At 38.8% G+C, this 21,189-nt stretch overlaps 1 protein-coding gene across 1 annotated transcript in view; it reads right to left on the reverse strand.

Moving 5' to 3' along the window:
• Window positions 1-20,632, reverse strand: part of CIT (citron rho-interacting serine/threonine kinase) — a 71,666-nt gene extending 51,034 nt beyond the window's left edge. Inside the window, exons 1-10 of the mRNA XM_068412399.1 lie at window positions 20,613-20,632; window positions 20,112-20,237; window positions 19,205-19,346; window positions 17,753-17,928; window positions 16,336-16,437; window positions 15,979-16,121; window positions 14,935-15,028; window positions 13,373-13,576; window positions 12,010-12,163; window positions 4,383-4,563 (exon numbers count right to left, since the gene is read on the reverse strand). Coding sequence (XP_068268500.1) covers window positions 4,383-4,563; window positions 12,010-12,163; window positions 13,373-13,576; window positions 14,935-15,028; window positions 15,979-16,121; window positions 16,336-16,437; window positions 17,753-17,928; window positions 19,205-19,346; window positions 20,112-20,207 — 1,292 coding nt within the window. The 5' untranslated portion in view covers window positions 20,208-20,237; window positions 20,613-20,632. The remainder of the gene's footprint in view (window positions 1-4,382; window positions 4,564-12,009; window positions 12,164-13,372; window positions 13,577-14,934; window positions 15,029-15,978; window positions 16,122-16,335; window positions 16,438-17,752; window positions 17,929-19,204; window positions 19,347-20,111; window positions 20,238-20,612) is intronic.
• Window positions 20,633-21,189: the final 557 nt, after the last annotated feature.

A 21,189-nucleotide genomic window follows, 5' to 3' on the forward strand; every position in this document is an offset into this window, starting at 1 on the left:
TCTGAAGTGTGAAAAAGAGATTAACAAAAGGTAACCAGCATACATCAAGAAGAAAACTGCAATAAAAGATTAAAAAAAAAACAAAGTCAAGTCTATAGTACCAAGCGGTGATAGCACTAGCTGTGCCAACTTACTTTCAAAAGAAGCACTGCCTGCATGATTAAAAACCAAGTTAACTTCCAGCTGACTAGTGATTTCACAGCTAGATCAGCAACAGCCTCAACCAGCCCAACCATCAGAAATGGTGCTGGTTGTCTAAAAGCTCCTCCAGTCTTAACGTGGTTGAGATGAAGAAGAAAAAAGTATTAGCATAGGAAAAGCTGTAAGATGATTCTGGGGTATCAAACTTGTGTCTTAACCTCCCTTGTGCATCATACCTCATACCTTCCTTTGTCCTTTTATGCCACTCTCATAAACCCCCAACTCACCTGTGCTTCTTCCTTCTCACAAGGATTGACACCATCTGTCCTAATCCTGGCCCCCACACAACATGCCTATAATCTCATCCCCCGTCCCTCATGCTCTATTCTTTTTAGCATTATACTCATCTGTACCTTCCGCCCCCTCGTAAATGCTTGCTCAAGCCTAAAAAAAACCCAACCAAAAACAAACAGTGATACCATCAATCTGTGAATAGAGCTAGCTGAAGCAAAGCGTATTTTTGGCATGCTCATCCTCTGCTTCCTCTTTAATCTATCTTCGGTGAAAGAGTTTACCAGAACCCAAGAAACTGTTGGAAGAAATCAGTAGTCCTTCTTTTTGGAAGAATGGCCCATTTTAGCTCTCAATATTTTATAATATCAATCACAAATCCATATCAAATTCTAAAATTAAAAAAAAAAAAAAAAAAGAAGAAATCTTAAAAAATACCACTTCTTAGGAATCTACAGAAAAAGATTTGGACCATCTACCAGAGCCTCACAGATGACAATTCAAGAATTACTAGGATTACATTTATGATAGTCTGAAAGATAATTTAAAAAAAAAAATAAACCAACCCTATATCAGCAACTGAGATTACGTACTAATCCCACTGTCAGCCTTGCCTGTGAATGGTTCTCTAGGCTCTGGTTTAGCAAGTATTTTGCATTAACGTAAGTTTTGTATCATAAGTAGTCAGGCCCCTTCAGCTCCTTACTCCAGTCTAAGAGAGGACAGAGGCAGGCAAAAATTTACATTATAAACTATTTTTTTAATTAGGTATATTTTATTAAGTATTTTGGTATATTGGGTTAGCCCTGGATTTATAATGTATTTATCTTGTGCCTTAGGGCTTCTGCTAGTCACCTTCAAAGGCCAAGAACAATTTTCTTTCACCACTTGATGCATATTTCTGGCATCTCAGGGTTTTTCTCACTTGTTCTAAGCGCTGGAGACCAGCCGCAGTTAGGGACAGGAAGTAAGGTGGGGCTGGCTTTTAAGGGAATTAAACTCTCAGTTGCCTGTTACCTTGTCACAGTCACACGCTCGCAGCCAGACGAGCAGCCAGATTTGCAGTCAGACAGGCATTTCTCCCCCATATCAAGAATTCAGAGGCCATGATGGGAGAAGGATTTAGCTGGTCCTTCTCTGCAGCCTGATCCCAGTTCGTAGAATCATATAGGAGATTTATTTAACAGATGCTTTGCTATACAGGAACCTATGACATAAGCAGTGCCCTTGATTTCTCCTGGTGGCTTCCTACGACACATTATTGTCAGGCATTTTGCTCTTTCGTTAAATCTTATATTTGCTATAGGGTCACAAATTCTTCCCAAAACTCATGGTATGGGGCAACATACAGCACATTCTAATTCAATGGACCCTTCTGAACCACACACCGACTATCTAATTTCTGGCAACAGGTCTGAGTCACTTCGGTGAACCCTTCTGACCCTAAGTGGTTGGGAGAAAGAGGAGAATGGAAAAGAGAACTTCTTTTATCCTTCTTCTGTCTTTTTTTTTTTAACTGCCTTTTCTCTGAAGTATTTGAAATTCCTAGCTCAGCTATGGCTTCTTACTGTCCAGTGAACAAGGGCAAGAGTATAACCCTAAACTTCACAGCTTGACAGCCCTCAAATTAAAAGTAATGCAAGTTTCAAGGACCTTGTTAACAGGACTCTGCAGCTGCCTGGCCTAACTACGAACAGCACTAGAGGCATTAGAGCTATCATGCTGCAGACACAAGAAAACAGATCTGCATCACTTAGCAACCACAAGGGTTAGACTTTGAGAGGAAAGATTTTAAGAAGAAAAATTCTGGACTGATAAACTTGATGACTTAGGACCTTCCAGAGAAGATATCCCAAGATTTGCAACAGATAAGCCCACCCCCCATTTACTGTTCTCTTCCCCATCTAGAATTTGATATTCAAGCTAGGGTGGACAGAAACAGTACTTCTATTTCCTCGAGTAAAACATACATCACCCAGTATTTTATAAGTAAGAAGTTATCTTTATGACCTAGTGTTGCAGTGTTATTGAGAATAAACTAGTCACTGCATTATTTAAATATAGATATTTTCAAGTCTCCATACACTCTTTGCCATATTTAAATCACCTTCTTAGAACAAAATGCAAGTATTTACTGCCAAAAATATCAAAGTGCATTTATCGAGATCTCATTCAAAAAAATAAACCACTAAGATCTACTTATATTAGAATTATTTGGGGAAAATTAAGTACATGATGTCTTTCTGTTCCAGCTCAGGAAAAAACAGGCCACGCCAAGCAGAAATTTTACTTCAGTCAAAATTTCTCCAGAGCATATTAATCTCTATTTGCTTTTGTTATGTCCCTTCTTATCTATTACCAAAATTCAAATATAACTTCAACACGCATTTTTGGTACTAGCTCCACAAAGAAAGCATATCAATCAACCTGCTACATCTATATTACTTTTAGCCTTCAACCTACAGCACAGTTACACCACTGCTCCTGAGACTTCACCTCACGCTCCCCTTCAGTTCTAGTCCTAGGGCCTGATTACATATACATTTTTACCATACGTATATGATCACTGCTGAGCCTCTTCTGACTGTTACATGAATGGTCATTGTAGCCTTGATAGATGAATTACAGTTCCCCAGGCAGAAAAGATAACACGGTAAATTAGTTCACTTCTAAATCAAGATAAGATTTTAACCCCAGGTCCCTACAGATATAACATTCCATTTTTCTAATTCTGCTGACAATATTAGATCATTTCACCAAACAAATACTTTTTTGATTGTTATGTCCTCTCCTTTCCTTCCTCTTTTGTCATAAAAGCAACTCTGCTGAGGAGGGACGGTCAAAGATTCCCTTTTTATTACTGGCATAACCATCATATAACCTTGATTCACAGTGTGGGCAAGATCAAAGATGACAACAGTATCACTAGATTTGGTTACACACTTACCGCAGAGCAACTGTCACAACCAATATGACCAAAAAATGAAAACTTGATTAAGGCAGATTGACAATGAAGTCCCTTAAGGGAACTAACTAGCAGCAATGAACGATGGTTGACAGGAAAACACAGCGCCTTAGTGCATTGAGTCACTAACCCAGCTAAAGCCATTGCATTCCTGAGGGGCCTCATCATACTGAGGTAAGGACTTCTCAACTTAATCTACTGCACTAATACTTTTTCAATAGCTCTGTCATCAGAAACTAACCACCCACCACTCCAAATGCTCTATACCATACTATTTATATTCTTTTCTCTGACTCCATTCTCTCAGCAAGTGTGTTTTCTTTCAACTGAAAACCATTTTTTCTAGATCTTTACCTCCCTCCTCAAACACGTACCCTGCATACTTCATCTGAATCTCTAGTCTCTTAACACACAATACAGCAATGTCTAGTCTTCGTATTTGACTTGACCCAACAGCACACACTCAGCTGCTGTGAAGCTCCTTCTCTTGTTCACTGACCCATCACTGCACATTCCCAGACCAGTGGAGCTCCATTTCTGTGGATCACTGATTCAGCCTTACACATCCCCAGCACTTGGTGCCCACTCTCTGACCCAATAAAACAACAACCCCCCTTTTCCATCTCTGAACTCCCCAGTATTCTCCTTCTTTCAGGGATCTGCAATACCAGAAGTGCAATCACCAACTGCTCCCTGGCTAACAGCAACAACTAATTCAAAGTATTTGAACAACAATTTTAACAATAACTGGTTTAGAATCAATCTTTCCATTCCCTTCCCTCCCCTCATCCCAGAAATAATCACAGAACGACAGGACATGCACAAGCCACCGCAGCAACAGATAAAGCCAAAACCTGGCAGCTTCCCTAAAGCAGAGTACAGGCCAGTTAAAACAGCTTTTCCCCACAGACACACCATCCACACGGTAACAAACCTTCACATTTTTCCAATGGTCCTATCCACCTAAGCAATAATTCCTACTTACTCTGATCTGAGGATCCCTAACGCCTTGATGAATGAAAACCCCACAAACGGCAAATCTTCACCGGAGAAGCCTGCTGGGTTCAACTGGCGCGTAGAGGATAAAACCCGCGAATTCTTCTCTGGTTCATCAAAATTTGAGGTGTCATCATCAGACTTGAGAGTAGGAACGAATGGGGGAGGAGCTGGTGAAAAAAGCAAGAAGAAAAGACAAAATTCAGCTACAGTTCACTCTGCAACAGTCCCACTCATTCAGTGCTTGCAATGGCACTGCAGCTCCTGCTTTTAATCTTGCTAACACAAGCAGACTGAGCTGCTGCTCTCAAATCGTATTACAGCAACAAGAGATTAACCCTTAAGCTACCAACATGGCTACCACTCTGCAGGCAGAATGTCTCCCACACTGATTAAACTGGGGTTTAGGTTGGGGATTTGAGATTGTTGGTTTTTGGATTTTTTTTTTCCAGGTTAGGGTTTTTTTTTTAAACACATACATTGAATCAAATCAAAGTACCAGGCTAAGAAAATTATTACTGTAATATATCTAAGAGTAATTCAATTCTGGTTCATCTAGAAAAAGAAAATGTCTCCAACCTACCCAGTTAGTGACACTACATGAGAATGTAGCCTGATCCTTTGCTAGTCAGCTAAGGTATATATCTACTCTTAATACTACCAAGAATCTTCCCAGCATGGGCTTCTAATCAACAGCAAACTGGTTTTTCTCCTGGAAGATTCTAATAAACTATAGCTACTAGAAGGTAATTGGTCTTTAGGAAGGGAAGAAATATCAGTAAGATTTTATTTCTCTGAAAGAGCTTGCTAAAGATCTGGAACTCTTGTCGGGACACCACTGCAGTCTGGCTCTGATACAATCAGCTCTGAAGAGGGGTATAAATAGCAGGAATTACAATGTATTTCTTACCATAATTTCTAAATTGGTACCACTTAAGTTGTTAAGCAGTTGTTTAATTTCATCTGATTTTCTCGTGTCTGCATCAGTTTAATTAACCAAGAGAACAAAAGAACAAGTTCTTCTCAATGATGTGCAGCACCCGAGCTACCTGCTGGCTTGGCTATGTGTATGAAAGGATTGAATGCAAAAGCCTGCTGTGTGATTCCTGCCTCAATAGATCACGTTTTCTAAGATTCTTTATTTATATATTTGTTTCATCACTCAGGTCTTCACTCACTGCAAAACTACTAATCTCTTTTTTGCTCTATAAAGGAGACAGCTCTTCGGTCAGTGACTAGAACACAGCCCATTGTCACAAGCTGATGGAAGTGTAGCGTGCTAAAACCGTTACCATGGATCCAGTAGAGATCTCCTGTAGCTGAAGGGCTGATGAGAATTGAAGAATCGGGAACAAACATTACAACCCCTGCAGTGCAGGCTCCCTGCTCCTCACTCTCTGCATGCTCGGAGTTTAACCCTACCTGCCTGCAGTCGTGACAGATGCTGATGCTTATCTGAGTGACACAGGCACACTGAGTCACGGCTGGAGCTTGCTAGCTCCCTCTAGGTTGCCAAAGCCTTTCACAGCCCGCTTTTTAACTCTTCCTTCTCTGCACAAACGTACCCTTAAACTACCCACCAGATCAGCATTAATAGCCCAAAAAAAACCCCAAAAAACCAACTGTCTGTATAAACTGCCAAATCACAACTACACACGCAGGCTTTGTTAGCAGCTCCCCAAGGAGCCGTTCTGACGCTGCTCCCAAGCAGAGAAGTGAGAAGAAATTCCATGAAGCGGATAGGATGCTGCTCACGTACAGCAGCTCCAAGTACATTAGAATGAGATAAATGGGGAAAACACACAAATTAAATAGGTTCTGTAGGAAACAGTTTTATTTACTGGCTCCAGAACATTTAAATTTGCTGTCAATATCATGAATTTATTAATTTCTGCTATATTATTGGTTATAATATAAATTTAGATCTAATCTAACGCTGACATTTATATACTGTAAACATAATTTTGGAATACTGATTGTTGATTAGGATCTGTATTTTTTTAAAAATTCACTTAATGCCAGGATAATGCCCAGCTACACTTTCATATGCTCTTAATGATTAAAAACAGAGAAGCAATGGAAAAGAGTTTTTAAGTATATCATCTTTAACACAAATATAAGCGCAAAGTTACAGTTAATTCATAGCAGAGGAGGTTAAGTTCAGAAATTATTTTTTAGTTCAGGACCTCTGCTGAAAGCACTTTGCACATCCTCTTACAGAAAGGGGTTGCTGTGGGGTTTTTAACATTGTCTTTAAAGACAGATACTGTGTAAGAGGTAAAGTAACAGAGAAAACGGCAAACTATTCACTTCATCTGAGGAAGTCTAGAATCTTTCTTAAAGAGGTAGCAACTACGACATAGCTGCCTTTTTATAACGGTATAACAACCCCGTTACATACTCCTCAGAGTCTGACAGATAACTTCATCTTTGAAAGAGAGATCTAGTGCCTTACTTCTCACCAGAAATTAGCTAAGAATATCTTAAGAGTCATCTTCAAGCCCTTGCAATTAAAAGGAAAGTCTTTCTTCTTACCAACAGTAAGAATTCCTAGTCAAACCACATGCACAAAAGAAAATATAATTTAAATATGCCTAAGATCAGCATGCACATAAAAAGATGAAAAGCACTCAATAGGAGAACAATGGATGCAAAAAGATAAAAATGAATGCAAGACAGAGCAAACCTTTGGGGCTGGTGGGAAAGTAGTTTAAAGAGAACTATGGTTTCCTCTAATGTTTAATAAAAGATGTTAACAAAGAAGAGAAATTGTGAACATGAGATTAAAAAATAATAAAAACAAAATTTGCCCTCTATTTTGCATTCACTAAAAATCCATGACTAACAGTCCAAAAACTCTGCAACTTTGCAGTATAACCTTGCTACAATATTTGTATCAAGAAATAATAGCAACTAAAAAGAAAACTTAGAAAGAAGAGTCATTCAACAAAAACACCTCTAGATGTTAAGTTGTTCTGAACTGTCAACAGTGATGAAAATGAGAAGCATAATTTCTTCAGAAGTTGCAGGACACTGGAGGAAAACTCACTTAGGAGAAAGAGGGAATATCTTTAAGGGGGGAAAAAAGCTATATCCACTCTCTCTGATTCTGTTAATTATTTGGTAGCTTCTCCATAGTCCCTTATTCCTAAGACTAAGGAGTCCCTTGTCTAATGTCCAAAATATCTACAGAATAAACAGAGTAGTCTTGTAAAACCAACCTAAAAAAGACGAGCAATTTTGTTCTCAAATGTGGGTCACATGGTGACTTAATCTCTAGTTAAATTATTATTTCTTGCTTAAAATCAGAGAACTGTCACACGACTATAGTATTTTCAGAACAAGATGAAGATTGGTGAATGCAAATACATTGATGTGCTTATCAGTTACTTCTTTAAAGGGAAGAATCCTTTAGTAGAGGTCAAGATAAGCCTCTGAGAACGAAACGTTAAAACCATGCCATCGCATCTGACAAGGTGAAAAATCTGCACTTTTTTCAGGCTCACCCAAAGGGGAGGCAAAACTATTACTCAAAAAGACAGTAAACCTGATGTTTCTACTCGTACAGACTGGTTGGGTATAACAACCTCTTTTTGTCTCCGCTGTGTTACCAACGAACGTACATGTTCTGTTTACCATTTAAAGTATCTTGTAGAGAACTGCATGTTTTAAAAAAGCCAATTGCTTGCCTAGATACCTCCCCACTTGTGGAAGGATGTAACCCTCTTCCATCTGTTCCAAAGAATGACTTTCAGAGGAAAAGGGGGTGTTGTAGGTTGCTAAGTTTAAAAAAAAAAAAATGAAAAAAAGCAAAAACCAGAACCACCACACATACACTGCAGCACTTTAAGCAGTTTATCATTAAGACTAGATAAAATGTCTCTTATGGAAAGAAGCTTTTTTTTAAAAAAAACGCTGCACTGGTGTGTGTATCTATGACTAGTTCAAGGAACATTGCCTTAATCGAGTCTTTCCATCTTTCAAAATATTTTCATGCAAATTCAGAAAAGAGATACTGCATTTCCCCTGGGACAGTGAAAGACTTAACTGAAATTGGAAATTTAAAGGAAATACAGAACGTTTCTTAAGAATAAAAATGTGTCTTGTCTTGATCTACTGGGTGATCTATATGTGCTTTCTGAGGAAAAGCATCCACACAGCCTTTTTAAGTAGGTTAGGCATTACTCTTCCTCAGGCTTTAAGAGGCCTATTTGAGTAAAGTGTTATGGAAAAAAAATAGAAAATAGAAAGTCCAAATGATGTAATTTAAGGCTGTTTTCTCTAAGACCACTTAAAAAAAAAGGCATTATACTAGTTCTAACCAATCCATACAATATTATCTTAACATCTTTTCTGTTCTGTCAAGACAATGATCCAACACACACATTTCTGTTAATAAAAGTCATCTTCAAGCTGACATGAAAGTGATCTCCACTTAGAGAAACAAGTCAATACATTTTTCTGAAGGCAAGCATTGAAGTGAAACATCACAATGTTTAACTCTTAACATACTGAATGACAGCTTTGAGTTCATAAGGATGAGTCTTGCACTTACAAACAATGAGATTTGGGTTCCTGCCTGTTTAACAGCAGAAGACACCCTAAATATCAGTCTTCAACACTTTCTCAAGTTCTTCTGTTTGCACAAGACATTAATTCTTTTCTTCTCATTTATATAGTTACCTCATGCAAGTCCAAACATGCCATTCCATTTTCAAGACCTCTTGGACTGCAGCTACAAGCCAATTCTTAAAATGAAAGTTTCTTTATGCTGTATATATATATCGCTTAGATGACAATAAAAGTCTTCAGACCATCTCTCAATTAGCCTTCATCAGGCAGATTTTTGGTTCCAAATTAAAAAGCTGATGTAATTTATGGATTTCAAATAACAAAAGGTGATTAACCAAATCCCCAAATTATATAGAAAGCAACCTTGTTGCCGATGAACTCAAGTATGTCATTCTCCCATTCTCTACCTCTGATTTTAGGTACTTATAAAGTACTCAGATATTTCTCTTACCAACTTTCCAGTTAAAATCCTGATCATTTAGCTGCAACACGGATAGAAATATGTTTTTTCTAGGTAAATAAATTCCAAAATATTTTCAGAAAATCCTATCAAGTAAATCAACACAATCTTTCCAAAGTTGTTTTTTTTGTTTCCTTTTGTTTGGGGGGGGGGGTGTGGTGGTGTCTGGTTTGGTTGTTTTTTGGTTTTTTTTTAAGAAGCTTTAGAAGTCATTAAATAGCAGAAATCAACAAATACAGAGAGCAGAACATATAAATACCTTTCAGTACAATACTCCAAGGAAGGGGAAAATTATCTGTTGAGACAGATTCAGTTAAACCTGACCTTGGGTTTAATGGTTGGATTCTGTTTCTGTAACTGAAGAGCTGCTTCTACAGACACATGCGACTTAAACCCAAGGAAGATGGGAGCATTTTTAGAGGCAACTGTCTTTTGGGAAGGGATTTACTGAAAAGTCAAGTGTTTCATAGGTTACCATAACAACAAAATGTAACACTGAAAAACTCCTTAATGACACATTCTTAACCAAAATCGGTGCATTAAGCATGGTTATCCTGGAGCTCCCAGCATGATAATTTAAATACCTGCAAGGCAAGGGTACCAGTTTTGTCCCTACCTTTCTCAGTCCGAAATAGAAATAATATCACTGCTTTTATGAACTAGAGGAAAGTCTGACTGTATTGACACAGAATTTATTTAACAATCATAGAATCATTTACGTTGGAAAAGACCTTTAAAATCATGGAGTCCAACATTCCACATCCCCAAAATCTTTGACCAGATTAACTTGAGGGAGTGAGATTCTTTAATCTAAATCTAAATCCTGTGACCTCTTCCAGCACTCACTAGTTTCCTAATTTTCTCAGGCTGCCATTGCTCCAGTTAAACACCACTATCAGTGAAGGTCAAGATAAAAAAGAAACCTTTAGCTTTTAGATAGCCTGGGTCAAACCCAACAAGGGTTTTGAATAGAATGACAGCAACACTGCCCTGAATAAACCAGCAAATGGAGAACCACCGCAGAGAGCAAAGCAATAGGTGATACATTGAATCTGCTGCTAAAAGCAAGAAGACTGCTGTGTTCTGTGCTAGTTACAGTGGGGTTTTATGAAGTACGAGACATAACAACGAAGTCAGGGGTCAAAACTGCATGAATCTTCACAGTAGGTAGGTCCGGATATTAGAGGGAATGATACAATCCACTGGCCAGCTGCAGACAGAAATGGGATTTTTAAAATCCTGAGTGATTATTTCAACATTATAACGACATCAGGGCTGCCTACCAGCTTGTCCATCAGTATCACCGTTGTCACATGAAATGGCAAAACACTCAATTAACTTGTGCAGTTGTGTGAATACTGGACCGACAATTGCCAAGGAAACACCAGAACATATGCTCACGTGCCATTTTTTTCCAGATCTGAGATAACATGATACAAACACAATACAAAAATTTCAGAAACAGAAACCGGTGGCTTAGGCAGGGCTCTGAGGAAAGAAGGCAGAGTGAGCTGAAGTCTGGGAAATGTATGCTAAAATGATGAAGAAGACTCAAGGCTCAATGGCTCTCAAAAGGCAGAAACAATGGAATGTAACAGAACAGCAGCTCCACGAGTTCAAAATTAATGAATCAACAGAAAAGTGAGTAAACATTCTGTGGAGCTGACAGCTGAAGTGCTGAGATAGTCATCAAAAGTAGAAGCACTGGCTTGGCAATTTATCATGGAAAATGGAGCACAATCACTGCTCTTACAGCATATTTGATAAAGAATATAAGGCAGACATGTTCCTTGCCCAGATAATCTTACAGTCCAAATAATTTAAAATACTATCCAACACAAGCCAGGCACTCTTACATATATCATTGATGATCTGTGAAATATTTGTTTTTGCAATGAAGCTGGTGCCTCAGTACTTCCAAATACTAAATTCCATTGCTTCCATAGTATTATAAATCATTTTCTGCATAGAAAATTATCTGCTTCACTGGTTTTATTCTATCCTAGTGGAATGAACAGGTTTTTGACAAAAAAATTAGTCATACATTAGTCACATTAACTTTGAGAAAAAACTCCAATGCCTGTGTGACCGCTGACATTTTATCACCTACAGGAGCTAAAAAAAAAAAAAACAAACCAACCTTAAATGAAGTTGGATCACAAGCAATGAAAAAAAGATGAAGATACAACAAAAAAAAAAAGAGATTAAGCCAAAATTAAGTAAATTGAGGTGGAAAAGGCCTGAAAGAACATACTGATGCATTTTAATCTGAAGAAGGACATGGAAAGGACCACTTTGATTTTCCAGTTCAGTGCTTTCAGTAACATGGCAATTGCATCAGAAATTCATACAGGAGTGTATTAAATTTCATCTTACCTTACAATTTTCACCTGAGAGATGTTAATATATCCTATCCAAAAACCAAAATGAATTGTTTTGTTAAAAACACCTGCTCCAGTACACAGTCCTGTTTCATTATGAATAATTATTCAGCTCAAACACACTTAAATACCTACATTGTACAAATTTTCATGTTACCCAAAGAAACAGGAATTGTTTATAAATACAGTATTATTTTACTTACAGTTACGGATATTATTCCAGTCAATTTTAGAAAAAAATGGATGGCAGCAGAGTCCCTCATAACCCAGCCTTTCCTTCTGCCCACAAAGCAGGCTCTGGATCAGATCAAGAAATTCACTACTAACTTTCACATCCTCTGGGAACTTCAGAAATCTCTACATTAGAAAGAAAAGGATTTCTGCTCAGTAGGAAAACAGTCCCAGAACAGTAAGATTAAGTTTCATTATTCTGAGATATGTCAGGCACAAGGGATAAATATTTATAGCACACAAATAAAAGTATTGTGCACTTTTTCCAAATAGGAAAAATATGTGTATTTACTGCAGTAAAGATAAGAAACACAGGAACAACCATTCCCGATCAGACAAATGGTAGACCCAGATCATCATCTTATGCTGAACAATGGCCAATGGCATACACAAATGGAAGGGTAAAACAAACCACTTCCCCAGAAAATTCTCCCAAACTTCCAAGGATTTGTGGCTTAGGATTTTCTGAACCAGGAATGATGTCTCTATATTTGCCAGATCTCCATGGATTCTTCTTCTATGAATTTTTCTAGTCACTCCTCGAACACATAAAAACATTCAGTAGCTGCAAACTTATGGCAAAGAGCTCCCCAGCATGAGAATGTGCTATATGAAGTATCCTTTTTTGTTTGTAACGTAGTTACTGCTGGCTACTTTCATTTGATGTCCCTAATTCCCATATTAGAAGAAATAACAGGCAACCATCCTCTATCAGCTACATATGATTTTTTTTTCTTTTTCTTTCCTACTAACTCCTACCATTCTATGTGCTGCTTTTTAGACTAAGATCTAAACTGACATTTGCATAGATTGTAACATCAGATACTGTTCTTGAGCCCACCACTGGGTAAAGCTGGGATACTTTTCCCTTCACATGCATTGGTTTAAATTTATTTAAAGTAAATTTCACATGGTGTTTTAATTGTTCAGACACTTAATATCCTCAAGTCTTTCTGCAGCTCTTCATAGCTAGCCCTTGCCTTTACTATGCAGAAATGCTTAGTAATATTCAGAAACTTTATCAATCCACAATTCATCCTTTCAATCCCTTTTCTAGATTATTTTGGAAATGCTGCAATTATAGTTACCTAAGATAGACAGCTAAATCTTTTTTAATTCATGCACTGCAGAGGGTTATTTTTAGACACCTGTTATAAAAAAACAACTCGATATCTACAATACAGAGATATATAAAAACAATATAAAGCATATATTCTAAATATTTTATGAACATGACAAAGTAAGAGACATCCATAAGCTTCTTTTCTCAAGTGTAAAAACATAGTCCTTAGTAACAGCCTTTTTACTCAAGAACATGGAAGGAGTTCTCTCTACCTGGAAGTTCATGATGTTATTGAAGGTTTTGGCTGAAGTCCCTTCAGCGAACGGAGTTCTTCCATAAATCATTTCATACGCAATGACTCCTAGGGACCACCAGTCACATTCTGGACCATAAGAAGCTTTGCCATCCCCACTCAACCCCGTTAGCATTTCTGGTGCCATGTAGTCAGGTGTGCCAACAGGTAGCTTGGCATTTACCTAGAAGCAAAGGTATACCAAGTGAAGTTAAAGCACTTTCTGTTCATTGTGATCTTGGTAATAAACCAAATATTTTTCTTTTTCTTTTTTTTTTTTTGAATGAGATGCAATTTCCAGCCTTCCAAGTGAATTTTAAGTAATTTTTAAGCAAGGCTGTTAAGCAAAAAGTGCAAGGTTAAGGAAACTGCTGATAAACAAACAGAAAGCAAGCTATTTGGTATAAAAAGAGTCAAATTACCAGAGCTAACTATTACTAGAAAGTACAAACAGCTAAAGTAGAAAAGCAGCATTCTAAAAAGCACAGGATTACTAAACACTGATGTTTTAAGCACCATATGTACTCTAGCACTACTGCTTCAACTAATATTAACAGGGACATCACAGCTGAAATTTCAAAAATAGTCAAATTTGGACATAAATATTCCTTGCGCTCATTCCATTCTGTCATCCCTACCTTTTTACCTTGTGTTCATGATCAGCAAAGTACTAGTATTTGAATTTCTGAAGTGATTAGAAAAGGTAATTCAGGAACCAAAACAATCATTTTTGCACTGAGTAGCATACAGAATGAAACAAAACAACAGGCAGACTAACACAAAAACCTGAAGATGACTCAAAAGATAATGTGAAGAAAAAATTTAAAAGAAAAATGCACTGCAGAGAAGCACTGAAAAGGGAAGAACAAGGAAAACAGAATATTAAGAGTCACAATACCAAGAAAATGCTGCAGAAAAATAAAAATTGTAAGACAAGACAGGAACCTGGTGTAGAACTTCATATTCTCATTTAGATATATTTTAATTCCAAATTATCACTTGCAATTGTATGCAGTTACCTAAATTTACAAGCAACTTACAAAAAGCTCAACCAATTCACAGCTTTGAACATAGTGCTTTCTAGTGAGTAAAGCCCAGAACACTGGAAAGTGACTCATTGCCATCGAGACCTCCCTGCCCTATGCCACCTTAGTTACAACAAACAGAATTTTCAGTCCAATTAAGAACAATTATAAATCCATGTCCTTCTTTAAACACAGCACTGAACAGCTGTAAGAATCTCTAGAAGTATGATTTTGTGTTGCAGTGCAGCACCATGAGAAAATAGGCTTGTCTTTACCTTACTTGTGTATTAACATTTTAATAAGCAAATATATATCTACTGAGAGCTGCAAAAAATACTCGAGCTCATGTTTGAAAAGCCATTCATAAATGGAAAAATATCATTGTGAATAGATTCCATATTGGACAAGAAAGGCCGAAGACCAAGGTCTAATCAAGGAACAGATATAAAGTTAGTTTTCCCTTTTTGACTGGACTATCCAGACAAGCCATAGACAAAGTTTAAACCCACATTATTACCATTTTGTTTACTGTCATTTTGGCAGCTGACCCAAAGTCCACCAGTTTAACGTGTCCTGTTCGGTCAATGAGAACATTTTCTGGTTTGATATCTCTGTAAGCAAGAAGAAAGCCATCAGTATCTTTCTGTATCGTTGCCCATGGCCACATCTAGATAAGAGGATATCCCTATTCAGCTACACTCAACTGTGTGCTCAGTTGCATAAAACCTTAACAAGTGGGAGTCTTATTTCCAACTGTTGTTCTGTTTCCAAGCAAATATGAAAGTAGTAAAGTTCCCCTCATTTCACGGAAAGTTAATAATTATTGACAGAAGATGAAAAGAGAAGGTGGTTTTGCACCTTGACTACATTGTAACTGAGTTACAGTGAATTATTATGTAGCTTTCTTCCCAAATTTCCTTACAACTTATTCTGTACATCTTTCAAATCCCGGCAGCTACCTTGCATTAGAAAGCCACAGCCTGTGCTCTAAGTGCAGCCACTACAGCTGCCTGGAACATAAAATACTTCATAACATTTCCAAAGCCTCAGAATGGAATAAATTTATTAAACACCAATATGATTTGAAAATGCGTACAATAACAGCCTTCATGCCTTGATATGATCTTTAGAAAGCTCTGTGATATTTAACTGCTCCAACATCCTATACTGCCCTGTTCACCAATCAGCACACAGCAAATTTTAACAATTACACTGATTTCCCATACTACTTGGTGCTAAAAGCAACGATCTCTGGAAAAGATTTAAATTTTTTATAGTGCAACATTAAGGCTTCTTTTTACTAAGCCTCCAGAAAATATATGTAACAATCCTTTCTTGCTACTAGTTTGAACTTTACATCAAAGTTAATGCCTTTAGGTACAATTATAGTTGAAGTCTGATTGATTTTCTAATTTTCTTTTCTGATACAGCATGTGAAACACTGTCCTGAAAGAGGACAGAATAAAAAAAAAAAAACACAACAAGAATGCATCATTCCAGAACACTTTTTCTGTGTTCTGGAATCAAACATTATGTGCAATGCAAAGCAATCTTTACCTACCGGTGTACATAACCCATCTGATGGACACTGTGAATGGCTAAAACCAACTCTGCAAGATAAAACTGCACCATACTCTCATCTAGTTGGTCCTCATATCGGTTTAAGAGTGACAGTAAGTCCCCTCCAGGCTGATACTCCATAACCTACATAAAATTTTAAAGGAACGGATTTAGTTCATATATACAAAAGATATTCCATTCAACTCCTCCGTATTACACTGGACACATATCAAACAGTGGCATGTAATACAGGAAAATTTACAGAAGATGAGCACATTTCAACCACCACATTGTTCTTCAACATAACAATGGCAATAGTGTTCAATAGAGGAGAAAAGAAACAAAGACAAGGCATTACCAAGTAGAGATTTTTCTTGTCTTGAAATGCATATTGTAACTGTGGAATCCATGGACTAGTGCTCTGAGATAATATATGGCGTTCTTCCTCAAAAAATGACACCTATAAAAAAGGAAGTTTTCAGTTATATCATGATGAAAATGAGTTAGAATGCAATAGAATCCCCTAGTTTTAGAAAGATTTGCGGCTGTGCCAAAAGCACACATCACAAAAAAATTACACAGAAAATATTAAATGCTATTTCCTTGTGATATGCACCTTTAAAAAAGTAATTCTACTCCTTTGTGTTTTCCATTCCCCTCCCTCCTTCTGTTGTTTAGCTTGCTTTCAACTGAATAGTCCCTGCAGCAAAGGTCATCTTTCAAACCGGTGAAGCATCTACCAGTCTGGAGTGCAGTCTTGGACTGGCCCTAATAAACTGAAACTGATCTCAAAAGAATCAGACAAGCAGAAAAGAAGCTAGAGCAATTATGGGGTAGCATCTTACAGCTAATTCAGTAATAAATCCATTGTAAGGTACTAAAATACAAGGCTTTCTTGAAATCATTCTCTAGCAACTATTTAATTATTCAGATGTGCAGCCAGACAACAAGAAATTAATTTTATTACAGAGATACTGCAAGTTCATTTAGATCAATGTTCCCTACTTTCACTGACCTGCACTCAATAAGACTTAAGCAAGTTCCGTATGGAGGGCAGTATCATACTTTGCTTTCTCGTCAACCTACGCCATAGCAAGAATAATTCTAGTTTATCTTCATTTCTGACAGCCACAAACAATGCTAAGGGATCTCAGGAGCAACTTAAGTGCACCATATACCAGAAACAACTGACGCAGATATTGCTGTATAAATTCACAAGGTATTTCACAGAGTATCTCTGTCCTACTTGTCATCTCATGTCAGTGAAAGATTAACTTCTGTTTCTCACCAAACTATGATAACAACCTCCCTTTTCTAAGTTTTCAAGTAACACATTTCTCAAGCTAGTGAGAGGCTCTCCATAAAAATCCAATCACCACAGTTTGCCTTCACACCCACTCTTGACATTCTATGTCGCTCTTTAAAATAAAAAAAAACCTTAATGAATAGATTGTCTGAAAATTCAAGCCATCATCAAGCTGATCAATACTGATCCAGTATTGGCTTCCTGTGTTTTTTCTTATCATACAATTAGATGGTAAGCTCTTTAAGACAAGGGCCATTCTTTGTTTTGGATGGCACCTCACCCAATAGATTCATAGTGTATGGCAATGGCTTTTAAACACAGCAAAACTACACACAAATATATTACTTCACTGAAATGTAGGATGATCCTTCTCAAGAAACACTTTTAATTCTAATAGCAGTGACAAAAAGGAAATGTTCAACAAATTGTAATTTATCGTTCTACTGTCACGACAGAAAAATATACATACGTGCTCCTGCGCCAACAAGGACTCCTTGCTCATCACCTTCATAGCATATACATCACCAGTAACTTTCTCTCTTACTACTTTTACATCTGCAAAGTGACCACTGCCAACCACACTCTTTACTTCAAAATCCTTCACACTGGGTTGCAGTTCCCTTAATTCAGCTATAGTCTCTACATCTATAAAAATAAAATACTTATTTTAACATTAGCCAACTGGCATTTCATAACAAACACAACATCAAAAACGGGGAATGAAACAAAAAAACAACATTTAGTTCCAGACTGTCAAGAAATGTTAAATCATTCCAGAATATGCTTCTTAAAAAAAAAAAACAGTATGCATAAGAACTAGAAAAAGACTGTGCTAACACATAGTTAAGACAGAAATATGGTACATACAAAAGAATCAGGAAATGTTGAGACAGTTCCCATAGCAACCATAATTCTGTCCCATTCATAACATCATAGGCTGATAGCCTCTTTTGTTTCTAATTTCTTTCCAACAATCCTTTACCAATACAAAGTGTATTCTCTAAATACGAGGGCTTTACCCAGCCGAGTTCTGCCAGTCAAGTGTCAGGGTTTTCTCCTCTGCCTGTGGGAGGCACTAGTCTATTGTCTAACAAATAACCGTAGACATTTATTTCAGATATTCAGTTCAAGTTTTCCATTGACTAGTTTCAACCAGCACGCACTGTGATAATCAATCGCTCACTGTAGATTGTTCTAAAAATTCTTCAGACTAGCAGAAAATTACTCTCCGCTAATAATATCTAGAAACTGTTGGATTAGACTATTATAGAGGGCATGATAAGTTACTTCTAACCAAATGGCTTTCTAGTATATCTTAGTAGAAAAATTGATGAACCTTTTTTTTTTTCCCCAAAAAAAGAATCTGAGCACATTATCAGTAAAATATTTACTCCTTCAGAAAGTATATTTCTGAAGCACAGAATTACTATTTACAAGTTACACATGCAAAATTCAGATAACACATGGAATCTAAAAGATTAATTCAAGCTGAAAGAGCCAAGGGTTACCAAGTTCCTTTCTAGAATTTTTTTTTTCTCATACCTCCAGTCCCTGTCCTGCTCCCAACTCCTGACATCCTTCTATTGTGCGCACGTGGAGCTTTGCTGTATGCAGTACTCAGACACTTTTAAATAAAGTGCCTCCTCAACTATAAATAGAGTACAGACTAAGAAAGATGCACATTCGAGTCACAGCATTTCAAAAGCCACTTCCATGTGACCTTTTTGGACCTGAGCAAAGCCTTACTAAGATTGCCAAGATCCCCTTTGCAATGTTGAGTCTGCCCACAAAACGTCAGATGCTCAAAGTCCTGGGTTACAAGCATTAATGAATCAAAGCAACTAAAGCATTATTTAAACATTCAGATTCTTTAGAACTGTCTTTTAAAATGACACCTGAAAATCAGTCTAAACAAACTTACACTTCTTGACAAAGTTGCCAACATGTTTAATTTTCATTAAAGCGGGGTTTCTGCATTCTTCAAAAAGAACGAATAAAGAATCAAGGATGCCTTCCCGGGAGAGAGGAGACATCTGCTGTTGAGTCACAAAGAGTGGCTTCCCCTGGAAAAAAAAGAAGCAACAGCAGATGGAGTCTCAGACAACAATGAGAAGCCTCAAATCAATAACATATGTATAGAGCAGATTATATATTATCCATTTAAAAATCACTACTTCAGAACTTAGACAAATGATACAGAAGTGTGAGGGAAATATATCAACTCACTGTGTCTATCTGTAATAGCTGTTACAGGTATTTTACTTTTAGATAAAGCATTCCTTTAAGGATTATTAAAGTTCAAATCATAGCTTTCTTGAGATTATCTACATCCTACTGATGACACTGATCTGACTGGCTTTTTTCTTGACATTGTACCATGTGGTTTTTTTTCCATGGTACAAATGGTTTAAGCCATCAGTATCAATATTAGCTCTAGGAGGAAAAGCTGCTGAACCTCAGATGATCAAACAGCAGCTGGTTAGGTAAATCCATCTCATGACAAACCCTCAGTACATCATCCGTGAAACAACTGCGGATTACAGGACACAGAATGCAATGGTCCATCTTTATGTGGGAAGATCCACTCAGGCTAAAACATTAACAGATGCACATAAACGTAAGACCAGCTACTATCCACTGAACTTTGTGCAAACTAGATACATGCTTTGAACCTCAACAAGCCATCCCCTTCTTCTGCCCCTTCCTCCACAGAACCACACAGGCACGCTTTGAGCATCCACACGAACAAGCAAAACTGTATTTTGATACTCTGGGTACAGACACGGACGAAACTGAGATCAGCTAATCCTGGGCCAGATGCTCTTTACCTGAAAGAGCTGATTTAGCCGGGAGATTCGGCTGGTGATGGGCTCCATCGGTCCTGTCTCTACCGGATTTCGGGCACCGCATTTAAACTTCAGCATCTTTACAGATTATCTTGTGTAAAAGATCACCTGAAAGAGAGAACGGGGACTTTCAGGCAGAGGCATTTGAATGGGTGACTTTGAATAAAAAAAGGCGGGGGGGGGGGGTATAATTTAAGCAATATTTGTAGTTCCTTGGAGATAATATTTATTAAAAGCAGCAAGTTTGAACGCATGCGGAGTGTCCAGCAATGAACGCGTTGTCGGGAAAGGCGGGGAGAGGGACAGGCTGCAGGCGGAAAACAAGCCCCGAGGGCGCGGAGACCCCGGGCGGCGGCGTGTGCGGCCCGCGGAGCCGCCGCCCGCCCCGCGAGAGCCCGCGCTCCCACGGCCGCGGCTCCGGCCTCCCCTCAGCGCCGGCGGCGCGAGCCCCGGCCGCCCGCCACCCCGCACCGCCTCACGCACCTGCCGCCCCGCTTTGCCGCCATCCAGGTTTGAACGGAGCCAAGGGCGTGTCCCGGCCGCCATCGCTTCCGCTGACGCGCGCCCAGCGCGCCCGCCTCAGCCAATCCCGAGGCCGGCCGGGCGGAAGCAGCGGGCCCGAGCCGCGGCCTCCCGAGAGGCGTGGCTGCGGCCCCTGGGGGCGTCCCTGCGCGTCACTCCCCGGGCGGGGCGGGCGCGGGGGCCGGGTAACGGTTCTAACCGCCGGGAGGGCGGTCTGGCCGGCCGGCCCGCTGCTGGGGGGGCCGGGAGGTGTGGGGCTCGCCCCTGCAGGGCCTGCGGGAAAGCGGGGGCGGTGAAGGCAGGGCCGAGGCCCCGCAGCCTTCAGCCGGGCACGGGCTGTGCCGGGTGGCGGCGGTCGGATGCTGCCGGGCGCTACTGCTGAGGTGCTGCTCTCGGGGGTTTGTTCCCGTATAAAGTGTACACCGCACCGCTTGTCCTGTATCCTACCTCTGCCTTTTTTTTTTTTTTTTTTTTTTCCAAATCTTAAAAGGCGAAAATGACTCATTCGTAATAGTTCTGGCTGGAGCTGGTTCAACCG

The sequence above is a fragment of the Nyctibius grandis genome, chromosome 14, assembly GCF_013368605.1.
Source record: "Nyctibius grandis isolate bNycGra1 chromosome 14, bNycGra1.pri, whole genome shotgun sequence".
Lineage (NCBI taxonomy): Eukaryota > Metazoa > Chordata > Aves > Nyctibiiformes > Nyctibiidae > Nyctibius > Nyctibius grandis.